Source organism: Podarcis muralis, chromosome 17 (assembly GCF_964188315.1).
Source record: "Podarcis muralis chromosome 17, rPodMur119.hap1.1, whole genome shotgun sequence".
Classification (NCBI taxonomy): Eukaryota; Metazoa; Chordata; class Lepidosauria; order Squamata; family Lacertidae; genus Podarcis; species Podarcis muralis.
Genome location: NC_135671.1, coordinates 41,424,974 through 41,443,339, shown reverse-complemented (window position 1 = coordinate 41,443,339; position 18,366 = coordinate 41,424,974). Strand labels below are relative to the sequence as shown.

General features: G+C 47.7%; 1 protein-coding gene across 1 annotated transcript in view; it reads left to right on the top strand.

Annotated features, from left to right (window-relative positions):
* NDUFB11 (NADH:ubiquinone oxidoreductase subunit B11) overlaps positions 1-15,165 on the top strand; it is a 42,755-nt gene extending 27,590 nt beyond the window's left edge. Inside the window, exon 3 of the mRNA XM_028711913.2 lies at positions 14,984-15,165. Coding sequence (XP_028567746.2) covers positions 14,984-15,113 — 130 coding nt within the window. The 3' untranslated portion in view covers positions 15,114-15,165. The remainder of the gene's footprint in view (positions 1-14,983) is intronic.
* The last annotated feature ends 3,201 nt before the right edge of the window (positions 15,166-18,366 follow it).

Here is an 18,366-nt window from a genome sequence, read left to right as displayed (position 1 = left end):
CCTCTTCTCCAGGCTAAACATGCCCAGCTCCCTTAGCCGTTCCTCATAAGGCATCATTTCCAGGCCTTTGACCATTTTGGTTGCCCTCCTCTGGACACGTTCCAGTTTGTCAGTGTCCTTCTTGAACTGTGGTGCCCAGAACTGGACACAGTACTCCAGGTGAGGTCTGACCAGAGCAGAATACAGTGGCACTATTACTTCCCTTGATCTAGATGCTATACTCCTATTGATGAGGCCCAGAATTGCATTGGCTTTTTTAGCTGCCGCGTCACACTGTTGGCTCATGTCAAGTTTGTGGTCAACCAAGACTCCTAGATCCTTTTCACATGTACTGCTCTCAAGCCAGGTGTCACCCATCTTGCATTTGTGCCTCTCATTTTTTTTGCCCAAGTGCAATACTTTACATTTCTCCCTGTTAAAATTCATCTTGTTTGTTTTGGCCCAGTTCTCTAATCTGTCAAGGTCGTTTTGAAGTGTGATCCTGTCCTCTGGGGTGTTAGCCACCCCTCCCAGTTTGGTGTCATCTGCAAATTTGATCAGGATGCCCTTGAGTCCATCATCCAAGTCGTTGATAAAGATGTTGAATAAGACCGGGCCCAAGACAGAACCCTGTGGCACCCCACTAGTCACTCTTCTCCAGGATGAAGAGGAACCATTGATGAGCACCCTTTGGGTTCGGTCAGTCAGCCAGTTACAAATCCACTGAGTGGTAGCATAGTCAATTCCGCATTTTACCAGCTTCTTTACAAGAATATCATGGGGCACCTTGTCAAATGCCTTGCTGAAATCAAGGTAGACTACATCCACTGCGTTCCCTTCATCTACCAGGCTTGTAATTCTGTCAAAAAACGAGATCAGGTTAGTCTGACATGACTTATTTTTCAGAAATCCATGCTGACTATTGGTGATCACAGCATTCCTTTCTAGGTGCTCACAGACTGTTTGCTTAATGATCTGCTCCAGAATCTTCCCTGGTATTGATGTCAGACTGACTGGGCGGTAATTATTTGGGTCCTCTCTTTTCCCCTTTTTGAAAATAGGGACAACATTTGCCCTCCTCCAGTCTGCCGGGACTTCGCCTGTTCTCCAGGAATTCTCAAAGATGACTGCCAGTGGTTCTGAAATCACATCTGCCAGTTCTTTTAATACTCTTGGATGAAGTTCATCTGGCCCTGGAGACTTGAATACATCTAGACTAGCCAAGTATTCTTGTACTATCTCCTTAGTTATTCTGGGCTGTGTTTCCTCTGCTGAATCATTTGCTCCAAATTCTTCAGGTCGGGCATTGTTTTCTTTATCGGAGAAGACTGAGGCAAAGAAGGCATTGAGGAGTTCAGCCCTTTCTGTGTCCCCTGTTTGCATTTCACCATCTTCTCCTCTGAGTGACCCCACAGTTTCTTTGTTCTTCCTTTTGCTACGAACATACCCATAAAAGCCTTTTTTGTTGCTTTTAACCTCTCTAGCAAGCCTGAGTTCATTTTGTGCTTTAGCTTTTCTGACTTTGTGTCTACACGTGCTGGCTATTTGTTTGAATTCCTCTTTGGTGGTTTCCCCCCTTTTCCATTTTTTGTACACATCCTTTTTTAATCTTAACTCAGTTAAAAGTTCTTTAGATAGCCACCCTGGCTTCTTTAGGCATCTTCCATGTTTCCGTCTCATTGGTATTGCCTGAAGTTGTGCTTTTACTATCTCCCTCTTAACAAACTCCCAGCCATCTTGAACTCCCTTTCCTTTTAGTATTACTGTCCATGGGATCTCACCCAGCACTTCCCTAAGCTTTATGAAGTCGGCTTTCTTAAAGTCGAGAAATTGAGTCCTAGTATGCTTGGCTGCTCCTTTCCGCTGTATAGTAAACTTCAGAAGAGCATGATCACTCGCGCCTATTGATCCTTCCACTTCTACCCCACTAACCAGGTCATCAACATTGGTTAGGACCAGATCTAAAATGGCTGTTCCTCTTGTTGCTTCTCCCACTTTTTGGACAATGAAGTTGTCTGCAAGGGCAGTGAGGAATCTGTTTGACCTTATGCTCTTGGCTGAGTTTGACATCCAACAAATATCCGGGTAATTGAAGTCCCCCATTACTACTATCTCCCTTCCTTTTGCATGCTTGGCCATCTGTTCCAGGAAGGCATCATCTATGTCCTCCGTTTGGCTTGGGGATCTATAGTAAACTCCCACAATGAGGTCACTGTTATTCTTCTCTCCCTTAATTTTGACCCAAATGCTCTCACTTTGGCTTTGAGGTTCTAAATCTTGGATCTCTTCACAGGTATACACATCCCTGACATATAACGCCACTCCTCCTCCTTTCTTGTCTGGTCTGTTTCTTTGAAATAGATTGTATCCCTCCATTATTACATTCCAATCGTGGGATTTATCCCACCAGGTTTCAGTGATTCCTATTATGTCATATTTAGTTTGCTGTACCAGGAGCTCAAGCTCATCTTGTTTATTTCCCATGCTTTGCGCATTAGTGTACAGACATTGAAGTCCATTAATCATTCCCCCGTGTCTCTTATTTAAGGATTTTCTCCTCCCACCACTAGGTCTGCATGCTCTTTGCTCCATTCGGTCTATGACATTTGGATGATCATCTTCATCAATTGATAGACTCCTACCTTCAGGAGCACTGTCTCCCTCCCCCACATTAGTCAGTTTAAAGCCCTCCTGATGAGGTTTCTGAGATTTTTTGCAAAAACATTCCTCCCAACTACTTGCAGTTAGTTAGTCAGAGAAGAGGGGCCAGGGGCCAGGCTTACCTGAAGAGGAAACCTTTTGTCTTGTTTCCTTCTAAACCTTTCTTTTACACATATCAGCACCAGATCACAGTTGTTTATCTTAGCCCTGTATTGTGCATTCTCCACCTCCTTTCCAGAGGCGAAATTCTCACGCTAGAAGTCCAGTAGCCCAGGGAGAGAAGTGTCAGTGGTGAACAAATATAACAATATTCTGCCATTCAGATCTTGAAGAATGTAAATCCTCTTTTAGTAAGTTTTGGATACGTCGCAGGGTGTACACATGTAATGGTGATGCAAAGCCAACTCTTAGAGGTGCACCAAATATTTATTGAACAAGAGCGTCTACAGTTCCAACATATGTGGGGCTCTTTAGCCTGGGGGGGGGGACACCTCAGGGGAGATGAACAGAATCTTCATTAAAATGTTACAGAAGAGATGAACTGCGCCATACCTATGTGGGTGAAGGTCTTCCTGCAGATAACCAAGTTCCATGTTGTTTAAGTTTTATAAATCCAGCAGCGAAACCTTCAGCCTTGCGCCTGCTAGCAAATAGGCAGCCCTGCACCCAGACATTAGCTCAGGGCTTTCTTGGTCACACCTGACTCAGCGGTCACCCATCTGAATGAGACTTGCCTTCAGATCTCCCTGGAAAGGGTTTTTTTCTCTTGGTGTGGTTGTTCTTGAGCTTTCTCACTCTTTCTGTTACTGTGCAGTTAACCATTAGGGCATATTTAAGTCATCTTGTTGTGGATGTGTATTTTCCTACTTCAAGAGGCAGGATTTTGTTAGAACTGTACAAGATGGAGTATTAGAACATTTGTACCTCTAGATGTGACTAACCTCCTATAATTTAATGAGAGCTTTATTTTATTTTAAGGTATTTCCCTGAAGAAAGACTGTGCGGCCTTTTGGACATTTTTGTGATTCAATAAATCTTCCATTCACCTCTAACGGTCTGCTTTGCAACAGTGTTTTGGAGCAGTCTCCCTTCATTTTTGTACCCTTTTTATGGTGAGGCAGAGATCTTGCTTTGAGGAGCTCAGAGGGAAAGGTTTAGGAAAGAGATGGGGGGAATTAGAGGGAAATAATCAAAGGCCGGTCTGCTGCTTGTCTAAGATCCTTGGGAGATGTAGGTGGATTTGACTGCCTGAGGGTCCTATATGCTCTGTGCCCATAGCTGCCCTCTTGATCCCTCTCCGAAGTGGCTTCTGGAGAGTCTATTCCGATGAAATGTTGCCTTGCAGAATTGCCTCTGGCACTGAGGCAGCTTTGCCCTGCCAGCAATCTCCCTAGGTCTTGAGTATGAAGAAGGCAGCAACTGTTAGCTGGGAGGGCTGCAAAGCTGGGAAGGAATTTGTGAGGTTTCTGGACCTAATCCCCTTCCTTGTACATGATCCTCAACAAGTTTGTGCAGGCTTAACCACTCAGAACACCGGTGGATTCATCCAGTGCATTGCCACTTCCTCTTGGTGTTATTCTTGGGGGTCGGGGGAGAACACAGAAAGCTTTGCCACTAAATCTGACTGATTAAATGTTATTGCACAACACTTAGGCACCCCAAAGTAGGATAGGCCTTCTGCTTCCCAGATTGGCACAGGCGAAATTCCTCTTGCCCTCCTCTGCATGCCAGGCTTTCCACTACAACCATCCCAAGGTGGAAGCAGCTCCTCTTGGGCTTCTCTCACCCTGGGCATGACTGTGGGAGCCACAGTGGGTGCTTCTCCCTGCAAAGCTAGAGTGGCTGAGAAACAGCTGTAATAGGAAAGCCACTTTTACTGAGAGTGGAGGTCCTTCCCTCAGCTTTACAAGGAAAGAACATGTTGCAAGAGGAAACAAAAGGGGGAAAGGCTACGAAAGAGATGCTGTAGTCATTATTTTAGGGTGGGAAGCTAGCAAACTTCTTTCCCTCCCCCCTCTTAGGACCCTGGATAGTAGAGGAAAATGGGCCTTCTAGGAGAAGGGAGGTGTATTGAGGACTAGACGCTTCCCTTCCCATGCCAACTAAAATACCCTCCTGGACTTAAGTCTAGTTTCTGGACTGGAAGCCATTTTCCTCAATAATTAGGAAGGTGAAAAATTGTTGTGGGTTCAGAAGATCTGGTTGGGATGGAGGGTGGTGATTGGAGGATGGAATATCCCTGCTAATTGGCTGCATATTCTGAATGGAGCCCCCCTCCTCCCACAACAACATTGTCCTCGCTGCATTTGTATGTGTGTGAGAATAATCTGGACCAAGTGACCTTAGGAGGGGCAACCTGAGCCAGTAGTTAATGAGTGCTCTTGGCTTTTTTTGGTTATTTTTATCATGTCCTATCCGGGGAGTTTAGGGCAGCTAATGCCTCTGAATGATACAAAAGGGCTTTGTGGCTTGCAAAGGGCTCTTAGTAGAAACCAACTAGATAAATGGTAAGAGGAGAACTTTGTTGTTGTTTAGTCGTTTAGTCGTGTCCGACTCTTCGTGACCCCATGGACCAGAGCACGCCAGGCACCTCTGTCCTCCACTACTTCCCGCAGTTTGGTCAGACTCATGCTGGTAACCTCGAAAACACTATCCAACCATCTCGTCCTCTGTCGCCCCCTTCTCCTTGTGCCCTCCATCTTTCCCAGCATCAGTGTCTTCTCCAGGGAGTCTTCTCTTCTCATGAGGTGGCCAAAGTACTGGAGCCTCAACTTCACGATCTGTCCTTCCAGTGAGCACTCAGGACTGATTTCCTTCAGAATGGATGCGTTTGATCTTCTTGCAGTCCATGGGACTCTCAAGAGTCTTCTCCAGCACCATAATTCAAAAGCATCAATTCTTCGGCGATCAGCCTTCTTTATGGTCCAGCTCTCACTTCCATACATCACTACTGGGAAAACCATGGCTTTAACTATACGGACCTTTGTTGGCAAGGTGACGTCTCTACTTCTCAAGATGCTGTCTAGGCCTGTCATTGCCCTTCTCCCAAGAAGGAGGCGTCTTTTAATTTCGTGGCTGCTGTCACCATCTGCAGTGATCATGGAGCCCAAGAAAGTAAAATCTCTCACTGCCTCCATTTCTTCCCCTTCTATTTGCCAGGAGGTGATGGGACCAGTGGCCATGATCTTCGTTTTTTTGATGTTGAGCTTCAGACCATATTTTGCGCTCTCCTCTTTCACCCTCATTAAAAGGTTCTTTAATTCTTCCTCACTTTCTGCCATCAAGGTTGTGTCATCTGCATATCTGAGGTTGTTGATATTTCTTCCGGTAATCTTAATTCCAGTTTGGGATTCATCCAGCCCAGCCTTTCGCATGATGTATTCTGCATATAAATTAAATAAGCAGGGAGACAAAATACAGCCTTGTCGTACTCCTTTCCCAATTTTGAACCAATCAGTTGTTCCATATCCAGTTCTAACTGTAGCTTCTTGTCCCACATAGAGATTTCTCAGGAGACAGATGAGGTGATCAGGCACTCCCATTTCTTTAAGAACTTGCCATAGTTTGCTGTGGTCGACACAGTCAAAGGCTTTTGCATAGTCAATGAAGCAGAAGTAGATGTCTTTCTGGAACTCTCTAGCTTTCTCCATAATCCAGCGCATGTTTGCAATTTGGTCTCTGGTTCCTCTGCCTCTTCTAAATCCAGCTTGCACTTCTGGGAGTTCTCGATCCACATACTGCTTAAGCCTTCCTTGTAGAATTTTAAGCATAACCTTGCTAGCGTGTGAAATGAGTGCAATTGTGCGGTAGTTGGAGCATTCTTTGGCACTACCCTTCTTTGGGACTGGGATGTAGACTGATCTTCTCCAATCTTCTGGCCACTGCTGAGTTTTCCAAATTTGCTGGCATATTGAGTGTAGCACCTTAACAGCATCATCTTTTAAAATTTTAAATAGTTCAGCTGGAGAACTAGGAAATATTACAAAATAATGTTGGGGTGTATTGCTAATATAAAGTGGTATAGAAAGAAGGAGAAGAGAAAAAGGAAAAAGAATGTGGGTGTTTCAGAGGAAGGAGTGGGGAAACTCAGTCCTGGGGGCCACTATCTCAACTGGCTATACCTCTGCTCCCCAGGCCACACCCTTCGCTGGGACCCTGGATTTCTGCCAAAATCCCAGGTGTTTTTGCCTGGCTGCAATGTGTCCTTGAGCATCTACCATGCAACAATGAAGTGTCCATTCTTTGCTCAGCTTACCTTTGCCTGTCACCATCGCTCTTGCAAGGTTGCTCAGCAGGGACTGCAGCCCCCAGCTGGAGTCAAAGGGACGTGGCTTGCTTGGAACAGTGTGTGTTTGTAAGCTGGCCTGCCCTCGCTTCTGCCCTTTCCTCCTATGTTGGCAGGTAGGCTGGTACAGATGGGATGTTCTTGCTCTCACAACCGTGGTTAAAAGAATGGTGCAGGCTGCAGGAGCAGTGCTTGCTCTCCCGTCTTGGGTGCGAACCCCTCCAGCCCACTTTTAAACCAAAGCGAAGTCTTCCATTGGCATCAATATGATCCACCACCAGGAGCTAGTGAAGCCGTTGTAGTGGTAAGTGTGCTAGACTACGATTCAGCCTCCCTGGGTGGCCAGTCGCTGTCTTTCAGCCTAGTCTAGCTTCTTCTGAGGGTACAATGAGTGGGACAGATGAAACAGGTATACCACCTTGACTAGAGGGCTCCTGTTTAACTGTGGCTAACTGGTGTAGGTGTAACATCTGAATCAGGCTGGAGGGGAGAAAGCCCACAGTCCTGGAGCCTCTTAACCAAAAGTGTTACATCTGCCACAACCCATATTAAGTGCTTCTCAAGAACAACAACCTGCAAATCAAATTCTACATCTAGAAGACATAGACCCTCTAATGATAATTTTTAAATGATACGTCTACAAGTAGCTTTTCATAATATATTCTGCTTTCTGATTGAGTTTTTCAGCTCAGTTTTGTTTTTGTTTTGTAAGGAAGGTAGATGGCTGGGTTGGGTGAGCTGAGCAGTGAGAGAAATGCACCTCCACCCTGCTGAAGCTTTTTCTCATCCTTTGCGAGGTATTTCCTGCACACTTCAGGTGTTTTCTCTGTGATAATGAGGGCTAGAAAAATAGTTTTTCTTCTAGGGAAGCTGCATTTCTCAGGATGCTGGATGAATAATGGGTTATACTTGCTTGTGAGTCAAAGTGAGGTTTTTGGGATATGTGCAGCCATGCTCATGGGAGGCAGGGAGAGCAGAAAATGGGAGGGAAGCACCTTGGAAATCTGGTTAGAGCACCAGGCTGTGCCTGAATGGCAGCTGGTGGGTGGTCCAACATCCACGACAAGCTTTCCTCTCCCTCTGTGCCTCCAGACTCCATCTCCCTTTATCTCCAGCCATTGGGCCACGCTGGCTGGGGCTGATGGGAACTGGAGCCCAACAGCCTGGGACAGACACAGGTCCCCCACCCTGGTTTTAAAGGCATTAGCTATGGCCTGTGCAAGAGCACCCACCCCCACCCCTTCTCCCCTTCTCCATCCCCGCTCCCCAGCAGCCCTCCCAGCCTGGCCCTGGCTTTGCGAAAGGGTTTGTTTCCAGACAGGGCAGGCTATTTAGAGGGCAAGTTGTGGAAATTCACCGCTGCTCAAGAGCCACTAGAAGTAATTTTGGCAGTGCGCTAGTTGGAGCTAGGTGTGCGCGTGTATATTTAGCTTATGGGATATAGATAGAGCCGAGGCCCAGAGCCGGGAGGCGTGCTGTTTTGGCTGGCAAGGAGGGGCAGGTTACAGCCTGGCTCTCTCTGCTGCTGACGCACATTGAACCTTCTGATCAGAAGCGGCTTGCGCAGCTCCTGCTCCCATCCGTTCTGGCTCTGCAAAAGATCCTGTAGAGGAGCATTGCTAATGAGCAAGGCTTTGCCCCCAGCTTTTGAGCTGAGATGGGAACCCAGGAGTCCTGATGTGCAGCTTCCTCCTTCTCATCTTCTGAGACAACACATTCCTCTTACAGCTAAGACTAGAGCCCGTCTCTTTGTTTGTCTCCTTCCCATCTGCTTCCAGTTCTCCTAAACATTGTCGACTTGAGTTGTCCTGCGTTACTAAGGAATGGGGGTGGAGGGCTCCTGTTGGGCAAACAGACAGGTGAACTGGGAGTTGAAAGGGCAAGGGTGGGTTGCCTGCAAAGCTGTACACTGAGAGCAATGTAGAGGTGTGGTCAGGGAACGTATTCCATGGTTTGTACTGCAGCATTGCAGAAATTAGAACTGGGTGCAGAATTCAGCATTTAGAGAATGCAGAGCTTTCTGGGTACTGGAAACACTGGAACTGGGGGAGGCGGTGGGCTCCCGTGGCAGACGGAGGGGGGGTGCTTAATTCTTCCCTTGCTTTGCTGGGCTTTTCTCTCTGCCATCCCCCACTACTCAAGTGGCTTTCCCACCACTACCAGGTATGTGACAGGCTCATCAAGGTGAGAGAAGCAGCACAGGAGAGGGAGGCCCAGAAGGACAAAGGCCAAGGGGGTGGGGAGCAGAAGCCCTTTCTGCTTCCCTGGAAAAAAAACCTGGTTGCTCCCACCATTACTGTATACATCACAAGTCCTGTCTTTGCCTTCATGGTGTTTCACCCACAGCTGCTGCAAATCAGACCCCAGGAACCACAGGAAGACCAAGACTTAGCAGGCAGAGTATATTTGGTGTAATTCTGAGCAAACAGCACCTGTCCTGTTTGTCAGACACAGTTTCTATTCAGTACTCACAGAGTTGGCTGCTACCCATACCAGGTACTCTGCATTAACTCTGAATCAATGTAATCATTTTAAGGGAAAGACGAATGAAGATGGGTTTTTGCGGGGGGCAGGGGTAAAGCAATGTGATGTATTCATACTCCATACACACTGTGGTAATGGACTTTTCTTAGAAAATACTGGCTTCCATTTCCTGGAAAAATGGGGACTAGAAACTTGTGTTAAAAAACAAACCTTGAAGGCTAGAATTCTTGGAAATAGAATGGAAAAGGGACAAAGTAATCCTTTAGGACCTTCATTCGGTGACTGGCAGTCAATCACAGACACATAGGAGCCTTTCTTCTGGGCACTGACTTCTGTGAAAAATACTGAGTGCACAGTTGAAACCTTTTTTGCCCATTTATTGTAGCGAAAATTCTGAGGCACAGACTTGCAAATTCTCTCTTGCGATGCATTCCTAAACTGTTTAGGGTGACAGCCAAAAATCTGTCATTGCTTTGCATCCCTGATTCTCTGAAAGCATCTAGTTATGTTGACTGTGAAAATGCTGGGATAGATGGACCAATAGTCTGGCTTGCTGCTGCTGCTGCCACCACCTCCACACACACCTGGGAAAAGGCGGCCTAGGTCTGCGGTGTCTTGATTGTGAGTGGTGGGAGCCTGCCTGTCTACTTTTTGTGTTCTGGGGAGGCGCCAAATCACAAGACATAACTCTTCTCTAATTGATGGGGCTCATTAGCGAGGTCTTTGGGGAGCCTCTAACTCCTGTTGGCAGCAGGAGCCTCTGCTTGCTGGAGTTGGGGAGGGGGACATGGGGGAATTGAGCTGACAGCATTTAGGCAGGGGAGAGGACCAGACAGGAGAGGAGAAGAGAGGAGAGGAGGGCAGTGGAGAAAGATGAATGCATATTATAATGAGCATCTCAGCTCTTTTGGATATCCTTAGTTATAATTGCAGTCTTAGCACAAAGATCACAGACATCTGCTTTCCCTTTGAAGCAGCCCACTCTTCCCATTTTACAGATGCGGAACTGAGGCTGAGCGTTGAGTGGCTTATGCCCTTTCCAGTTGTGTCTGTGGCTGAGTTTGGGACTTGAAAGTGCAGCTTCTCTCCACTCTGCAATGTTGTTCTGCATTGTTCCAGCCACTGGAGTGTTCCTGGACCTCATCTCAACCAGCCACACCCTTTCGCTGTTGTGTGTTTTGCCCCATACTCTGCCTGATTTTGAAGCTGTGGTACACGCATAGGCCCCAAACATTGGCAGCAATTGGGCAGGTGGGTGTCAGTGGGCGGGTAAGGTCCATCTTTAGTCTGTTGCTGTTTGAAAGTACCCTTAGGGCCTAGGTTTTCTCTCCCCCCCCCCCGCCTCCCTCCCCTTCTGAAAGTCCAGGGCTGCTTACAGTTTATTTACATTTTATTATATCATCTTATACAGGTGAAACTTGAAAAATTAGAATATCGTGGAAAAGTTCATTTATTTCAGTAATTCAACTTAAAAGGTGAAACTAATATATGAGATAGACTCAGGGCATGCAAAACGAGATATGTCAGTCCTTTACTTGTTATAATTGTGATGATCATGGCGTACAGCTGATGAAAACCCCAAATTAACAATCTCAGAAAATTGGAATATTAAATGAAATCAGCAAAACAAGGATTGCAAATAGAGCAATATTGGACCTCTGGGAAGTAGAAGCATGCATATGTACTCAGTACTTGGTTTGGGCCCCTTTGCATCAATTACTGCCTCAATGCGGCATGGCATGGATGCTATCAGCCTGTGGCACTGCTGATATGTTATGGAAGGACAGCCTTTTCCTTCTAGAGTGTTCGGTGTGGCCCGTCCACCAGCTCTACATAATGAGGTTCTGAAAGAAAAGTGAAGCTTTTCCACGATATTCTAATTTTTCGAGTTTCACCTGTATTTATGAGCCACCCAGTAACAATGTTATTGGAGTGATGAGCAAATAAAATTGCTTAGCAATTGGAGAAGACAATCAAACTCTAAAAGCCAATAACCAAGGCAGGAGTACGCCACTCTCTCTTACCCTATCTGCTGGCATAAAAGTACAAGAGCAATCTCAGGAGACTACTCCTTGTCTGAAGACACTTCTTTCTGTAAAGGCATTTCTCTTTTACACACACACAAAGTCTCCTTGCCTCCACTTCAGACTCCTTCCAGGAAGGAGGGAGAAGGTCTCCCCTCCTACACAGAGAAAGAGCTCTGCTCCCTGGCTTCTCTCCTGCCTGGCCCCTTTCCCTTTCTCTGTGGAGTTGCTGCAGTCCCATTTGTCAGCCAGGGAGCTTCAGATGAAAGCCCGTTTCCAGTCCGTTAATATTCCGCTTAATGAGCTGACAAAGCAGATCCTCTGTGGTTGCGGAGTGGGAAATAATAATTAAACTTACTTTAGGCTGATGCTTTGCATTATTGTCCTTGCTGCAGGTCGTGAGTGGCCATTTCTGGGCAACAACCTCCCCTCCCTCCCCTGCCTCCTTCAGCTGGCTGATCAGGTGGTGTTCTCTCATGTAAGGGATTGTCCCATAGGAGCGGCACAACATCTGGAGTGCGGGGTGGGGGTGGGGCGAAAGGGAACAGAGAGCAAATTCATTTGTAAATGCACTTTATGGGCCAGGGTTATCAGTCTTGAATGAAACGCTAATGCCACAATAAAGCCTGCTTCTGAGTTCCCCTCCAGTGCCTCTACTAGGAGTGGAGAGTGTACCCTTCCATTCTTACTCCCCCCACTGGATACTCTGACATCAGTCTTTTCTTATGAAGTTGTAGCTATTGACATGCCATTTTGCAGAGGGTGAGAGGAGAGAGACATACAAAGAATGTGGCTCATGGCTGGCTGAAATGCAAAATGGGCACTTAGTCCTGATACTCTGTGGTCTTATTTTGGGGCGGGGGGACTAAGTGTCTAGTCCTCATGGCTATAGGCAAAAGAACTATTACTTCTGCTTACTAAATGTTTGCCAAAAAAGAGCACTCCTGAATGCAGCTTCTAAAAGTCACTAAATTTTTGTGCTGCTTCACTTGTCAGTGGCAACCATAAAACCATATTTCTGAAGTTACACAGAACCAGAATACTTTCTGTCCTTTTGATGTATTTTATAAAAATGTTCACAGCCACTCATGAATATCTGCTCCACTTTTTTCCTTGAAATCTTGCCTCTCCCATTTTGAGATCTCTACAGGGCAATTTCTGTGGCCAAAGAATTGGCAGAAGTGTGGCCCTCTGTTTGGAGAATGTATTCCACTGCAGTGCATAAAACTGCCTGGCTGGTGAGTTTGAGGTTTGCTGGAGAGGGAGCAACCAAAGCTCCCCCTCCCCCCAGCCACCCTCCTCAGTGGTCCTGAGTCACACCCCAAATAATTCTGCCTTGCTGGAAATGTGTCCTCCTGTGTGGAGAACAGAAGGGGGCGGGGGTGAGCGTCTGCAGAAACTGTAGTGCTGTGTACCTGAAAGGCAGCATTGATATTTGCTGCTTTGCCCAGTTTGGCCACTGGCATGTGGCTCTCAGAAGTTTGCCCCCAAGGGAACGTGGGCCCTGCACTGAAGAAGATTCCTCACCCATGGAGTAGATGACCCTGTGGGACAGACTGGGGGGGGGGGGGCATGAGAGTCGCAGGGAGGGAGAAAATCCAGCACCAGGAAGACATAGCAGAGGTTTGGCTTTGTAGTCACCCAAGCTTTTGCATGTGAACTAAGGGAGGGGCAAGGGGACACACTGGGAGTTTCGGGCCACATCTTTCTCTCCTCCCCCCCCCTTTTCCCTGGGCCAGAGTAGTGAGCACCCGCATGCACACATTTTGATCCACTGGGCTGCATACGTGCAGTTGCGCACGAGGACTGTGTGTGCCTGCTTGCCAAAGGGAGGGCCGCTGCTTGCATAGAAAGATGTTTTGGAAGAAGGACAGAGTTCAAAAAGTTTGAGAAATGCTGGCTTAGATGGTAGCTTCACTCCTGCTACTAGACTAGGAAGGAGGGGGTGATGCTGCCGCCATTGCCTCCCTCCTCTTTGCCACTAGAGCAGGGAGAGTTCAAAGGATCCTGCCTTCCTCCCTCTGTTAAATTTGCCTGACTTCATGCTGTCTGTTGGAAGAGGAGATGGAAATAGCAGGGAGGGGCTGCAAACTGGGCCAGGTCCCATTACTGCATTCTGAGCCACCAAAGCAGCTGTCTGGTTTGTGTTTGTGTATGTGGAATCAGCTGCTTGTGTGCATTGGACTTGCCCTTTGCTAAGAGCACTGACTAAGCCTCAGGCAAGAAGCCCCAGAGCAAATGCAAGCAAGGGCCATGCCTGATCAACTGGGTTGACTGGTCTGTCCTGGGTCAGCTGAGGCAGGGGGCAAAAGGTGATTTGTTGGGCAGAGCCATGCCAGTCCGTACCTTAATAAGGAAATTGGACTAGGATTGTTCTCTCTCTCTCTCACTTTCACATGCACACACAGCGATTCTGATGTTTTCACAGGAAGCTCAAAACTGAATAGAGCTGGGCTAAGCAGCAGTCTGGAGACTCCTTAATGAAGCACTAATTAAGGCAAGCTGCTTTGCACTTGATCTCAGCACAGTATAATTAATGCTGCAGCTTTGATTGGGTTCACACTCCTAACTCCTTGTGCCAATGTGGTACATCCAGGATATAACAGTCAAACGGCTCCGAGTGCTCCTTGATCAGCTGTGCCTATATGCATTGCTAGAGCAGAACTGGAGAACTTAGTGACTCTCCAGAGGTTGTTGGACTACAACTCCCATCAGCCCCGGCTAACACAGCCAACAGCCAGTGGTGGAGGCACTGGCAGTCCATCAGTATCTGAAGGGGCCACAAGGTTCCCCACCCCTGTCCTAGAGCAGCAGAAAGCATGCTGAGAAATGTGCTGTGGGGCTTGAGCAGTTCTGTAGAAGTGTCATTCAGTATCTGTCTCCCCTAAATATTCTATATGAATCCCATCTCTGATTTGAAGACACGAACAGCCTTGGCCTGTGATGACTTTTCTGTGCTCCAACACATGCTGAACTTTGAGTGGAATTCAGTATCTAATGCAGAACCTGGCTTCCTAAATGTAGAGCTTCTGGTCCTCATCGTCATGCAAATGCTGCACTTTCTCTGCCTCATGGAAAGAGGCTTTGCACCCCGCTTGGCCATCTCAGTCTCTTCCAGGGAAACTGCTCCCCCTGACTTACGTGTCCTTGTGTTTCTACCCCTTCACCTTTCCTCCTTCCAAAGAAATCCAAATTCTGTAGCACCTTGCCTCCCTACAGTCCATCAAGTGGCTGCAGCTGGCCTCTTCCCATTTTTGCAGCCTGGCTGCTGTCCCCCTCTGGCCCTATTTGGCCCAAAGCAGGAGCCAGGTCCCATTACAGTAGAACAGCCTCCCTCGGTCTGGTGCTCTCCAGATGTGGCCAGGCTGCAGCTGCCATCATCCCTGAACATTGGCTATGTTGCGGAGGGCTATGGGGAGAGGAGAGTCCCAAGACCCCACGCTGGGGAAGGTTGGAGTCTAGCACCCCGTAGCCCTTTCCTGTATTTCCAGGGCACTGTTGACACCTTGGAATAACTCTGCTTTGGTCTCTCTTTTGTCTCTCCCCCCAGGATGGAAGAGTGGTCTCGTCGAGAAGCTGAACGGAAAATTAAAGAGCGGGAGGCACAGGGGCTGCCTGTGCTTGACTCTAATTATTATGACCCCAGCAAAATTGTGCTGCCTCCAGAGGATGAGGAATAAGTTCCATGATGTCTGCCTGTCTGGCTAAGCTGAGAATAAACTTCCAAGATGATTTGTGTTTACTGCCAGCTTCTCTCTCTCTCTCTCTCTCTCTCTCTCTCTCTCTCTCTCTCTCTCTCTCTCTCTCTCCCTGGTGGGTTTGGAAAGGGAAAGTTCAGCCACCTAAAAGGGGTGTGTAATCTGAACAGTATAGAGTAGGCCAGGCCAGCCACCCCATTCCCTTGATGTTCTGCTTCAAGGGCGATTGCATTTGCTACATATCCCTGCTGCCATCATCCCAGCTGCTGTGTTGTCGAGATGCTGCATGTGCATGTTGTTATGAGGAAACACGACAATGAGCCCTGGGATGCTGGCAGACGCTGCGCACAGTCAAGAGTTAGCCTGTGCGCTGCCTGTTAAGAAACAGGCTAATGCTGAAAAGGAGGGGGAAACATCAGCATTTGGACTCATAGCTGCTGTTGTCACGAAGGGAAATGGGAGGCCTGAGGGCTGCTTCGGTTTCGGCCAGGCCTTTCCTTGGCCCTGCCTTGGATATAGTAGAATTTGGCAGCACCACACACTCCTGGCTGAAGCCAGGCCTTGAGCAGATGGCCCTCCTGGTGCCTTGCGGTGGAGTGCTATATTTATCCTGTGTGTCGCTGCCCATCCTTGTATGTGTATTGACTGTGTATCTACAGAGCCTATCCTGTGTCCCTCTTGCTCAGTATTGTCAGGACTGGCCATGAGTCTGGATTATAGCCCTCCAGGATCCCAAGACAAAAGCAGAGATGTGCACCATGTGGGGGGGGGGATTTTGTTACCTTGCTGGCTTTTTTGAAAGACACTTCCAGCAGAGCTCTTCCACCGTTTGCAGCTATGTCAGGGCAGAAGTCCAGCAGATGAAGCTTTCCTGTGTCTGTGCCTCCATGCTAAAGTGGAAATGTGCCTGTTGGGTTTCTGAATCATAGAATCATAGAGTTGGAATAGACCACAAGGGCCATCGAGTCCAAACCCCTGCCAAGCAGGAAACACCATCAGAGCACTCCTGACATCTGGTTGTCAAGCCTCTGCTTAAAGACCTCCAAAGAAGGAGACTCCACCACACTCCTTGGCAGCAAATTCCACTGTCGAACAGCTCTTACTGTCAGGAAGTTCTTCCTAATGTTTAGGTGGAATCTTCTTTCTTGTAGTTTGGATCCATTGCTCCGTGTCCGCTTCTCTGGAGCAGCAGAAAACAACCTTTCTCCCTCCTCTATATGACATCCTTTTATATATTTGAACATGGCTATCATATCACCCCTTAACCTCCTCTTCTCCAGGCTAAACATGCCCAGCTCCCTTAGCCGTTCCTCATAAGGCATCGTTTCCAGGCCTTTGACCATTTTGGTTGCCCTCCTCTGGACACGTTCCAGTTTGTCAGTGTCCTTCTTGAACTGTGGTGCCCAGAACTGGACACAGTACTCCAGGTGAGGTCTGACCAGAGCAGAATACAGTGGCACTATTACTTCCCTTGATCTAGATGCTATACTCCTATTGATGCAGCCCAGAATTGCATTGGCTTTTTTAGCTGCCGCGTCACACTGTTGGCTCATGTCAAGTTTGTGGTCAACCAAGACTCCTAGATCCTTTTCACATGTACTGCTCTCAAGCCAGGTGTCACCCATCTTGTATTTGTGCCTCTCATTTTTTTTGCCCAAGTGCAATACTTTACATTTCTCCCTGTTAAAATTCATCTTGTTTGTTTTGGCCCAGTTCTCTAATCTGTCAAGGTCGTTTTGAAGTGTGATCCTGTCCTCTGGGGTGTTAGCCACCCCTCCCAGTTTGGTGTCATCTGCAAATTTGATCAGGATGCCCTTGAGTCCATCATCCAAGTCGTTGATAAAGATGTTGAATAAGACCTGGCCCAAGACAGAACCCTGCCTGTTGCAAAACTTTTTGGAAACGTTTAAACACTCTGACTGGCAGGGAGGGTGAGATTTAGCAACTCCTGCTAATCACAGAAGACAAATTTATGCCTGCAGAGTTTACAATTGACCATAGGAAATATGCACATTTTTTATCTGTGTTCTTGAAATCGAGGGCACTTGTGGTTCTATTCCTGAATCTCTACCACCTGTTCTGTTTTTCAGGTATACCTTTAGGGAGGAAGCCCCCACCCCCCTTTCCCCATTAGTCATGTGATACACTGCCTTTCTTTCCTGGCCATAACAATAAAGCTGCGGTGACAGTCCTCCCTCCCTGAGTGCTGGTTGCTGGTAAATAATAGCATGGGAATGGATGGCCTTGAAGAGCTCTACCATGTGGTGGGGAAACGGGCGGGGGTGGGGGCATGTTGCATTAGAGCAGAGCTCTGTTCCGTGTGCCACAGGACTATGGCAACCAGCAAAGCTTTCTGAGAGAAGAGCCTTTTGAGGTGCCCTGGTCACTCACCGCGGGCTTTTCTCCTGCGTTTGCATATGAACAATGCATCTCAGAAGATAGGGTGGACTCCTCCTGTCTCCTTCCTTTGCTGGAAATTATAGGGTGGACAGTCCTTTTCAAAAGCAGTACCCTCCCCTGTACCTTTACTGGATGGAGAGGGATACAAGGTGGTGGCTGGTTTGTGGTCGGTCCTCCCCCCCCCCCCCCCGTTGCACCAAGCAAAGGAGAACACCAGTGGTGCTCAATCCTCACTAAATGCTTTTGCACCTGTTTGCAGGGTCAAAGTCCTTCACTGTTGAAGAGGATGAGCAAATGGCAACCGTTTGAAGGAGCAGATGTGGGGAGGGTTGGGGGAGAATTTTCTAGAACCTATACCTGCCCTCTGTGCCTCTTTTAGCTGTTGAGTCCTCAGCTTTGTAATGCAGATAGTCTAGAGAAGGGATAGCCGATGGATCCTGCAATCTCTGACCACTGACCATGCTGGTTGGGGACAATGGGACCTGCAGTTCAAAACATTGGCTAACCTGTTGTAGAGCACAGCATCTTCTTCCTGCCACCCCCTGCGTATGAAACACCCACTTTCCTCTGTCCCAGATTTCTCTGCTCCCTGCCTCCATCTACCTGCCCCTGCCCCAAGGTACAGGTACAGTTCTAAGGCCAAGCACTTGGAGGGAGAAACAGCACCTTCCAGCTCCCCTTGCAGGCCAACTTCGCCATTTGACACACCGCTGCAGCCTTCTAGTTACATAGTGCTGGCTAACATGAAGAAGAAAAGTAGAGCCGGGGTGTGTGTGTGATGCTCCTCCCTGGTGATTCTGCCCCACTTCCATAGACCAAAGCTGGACTCCCAGCG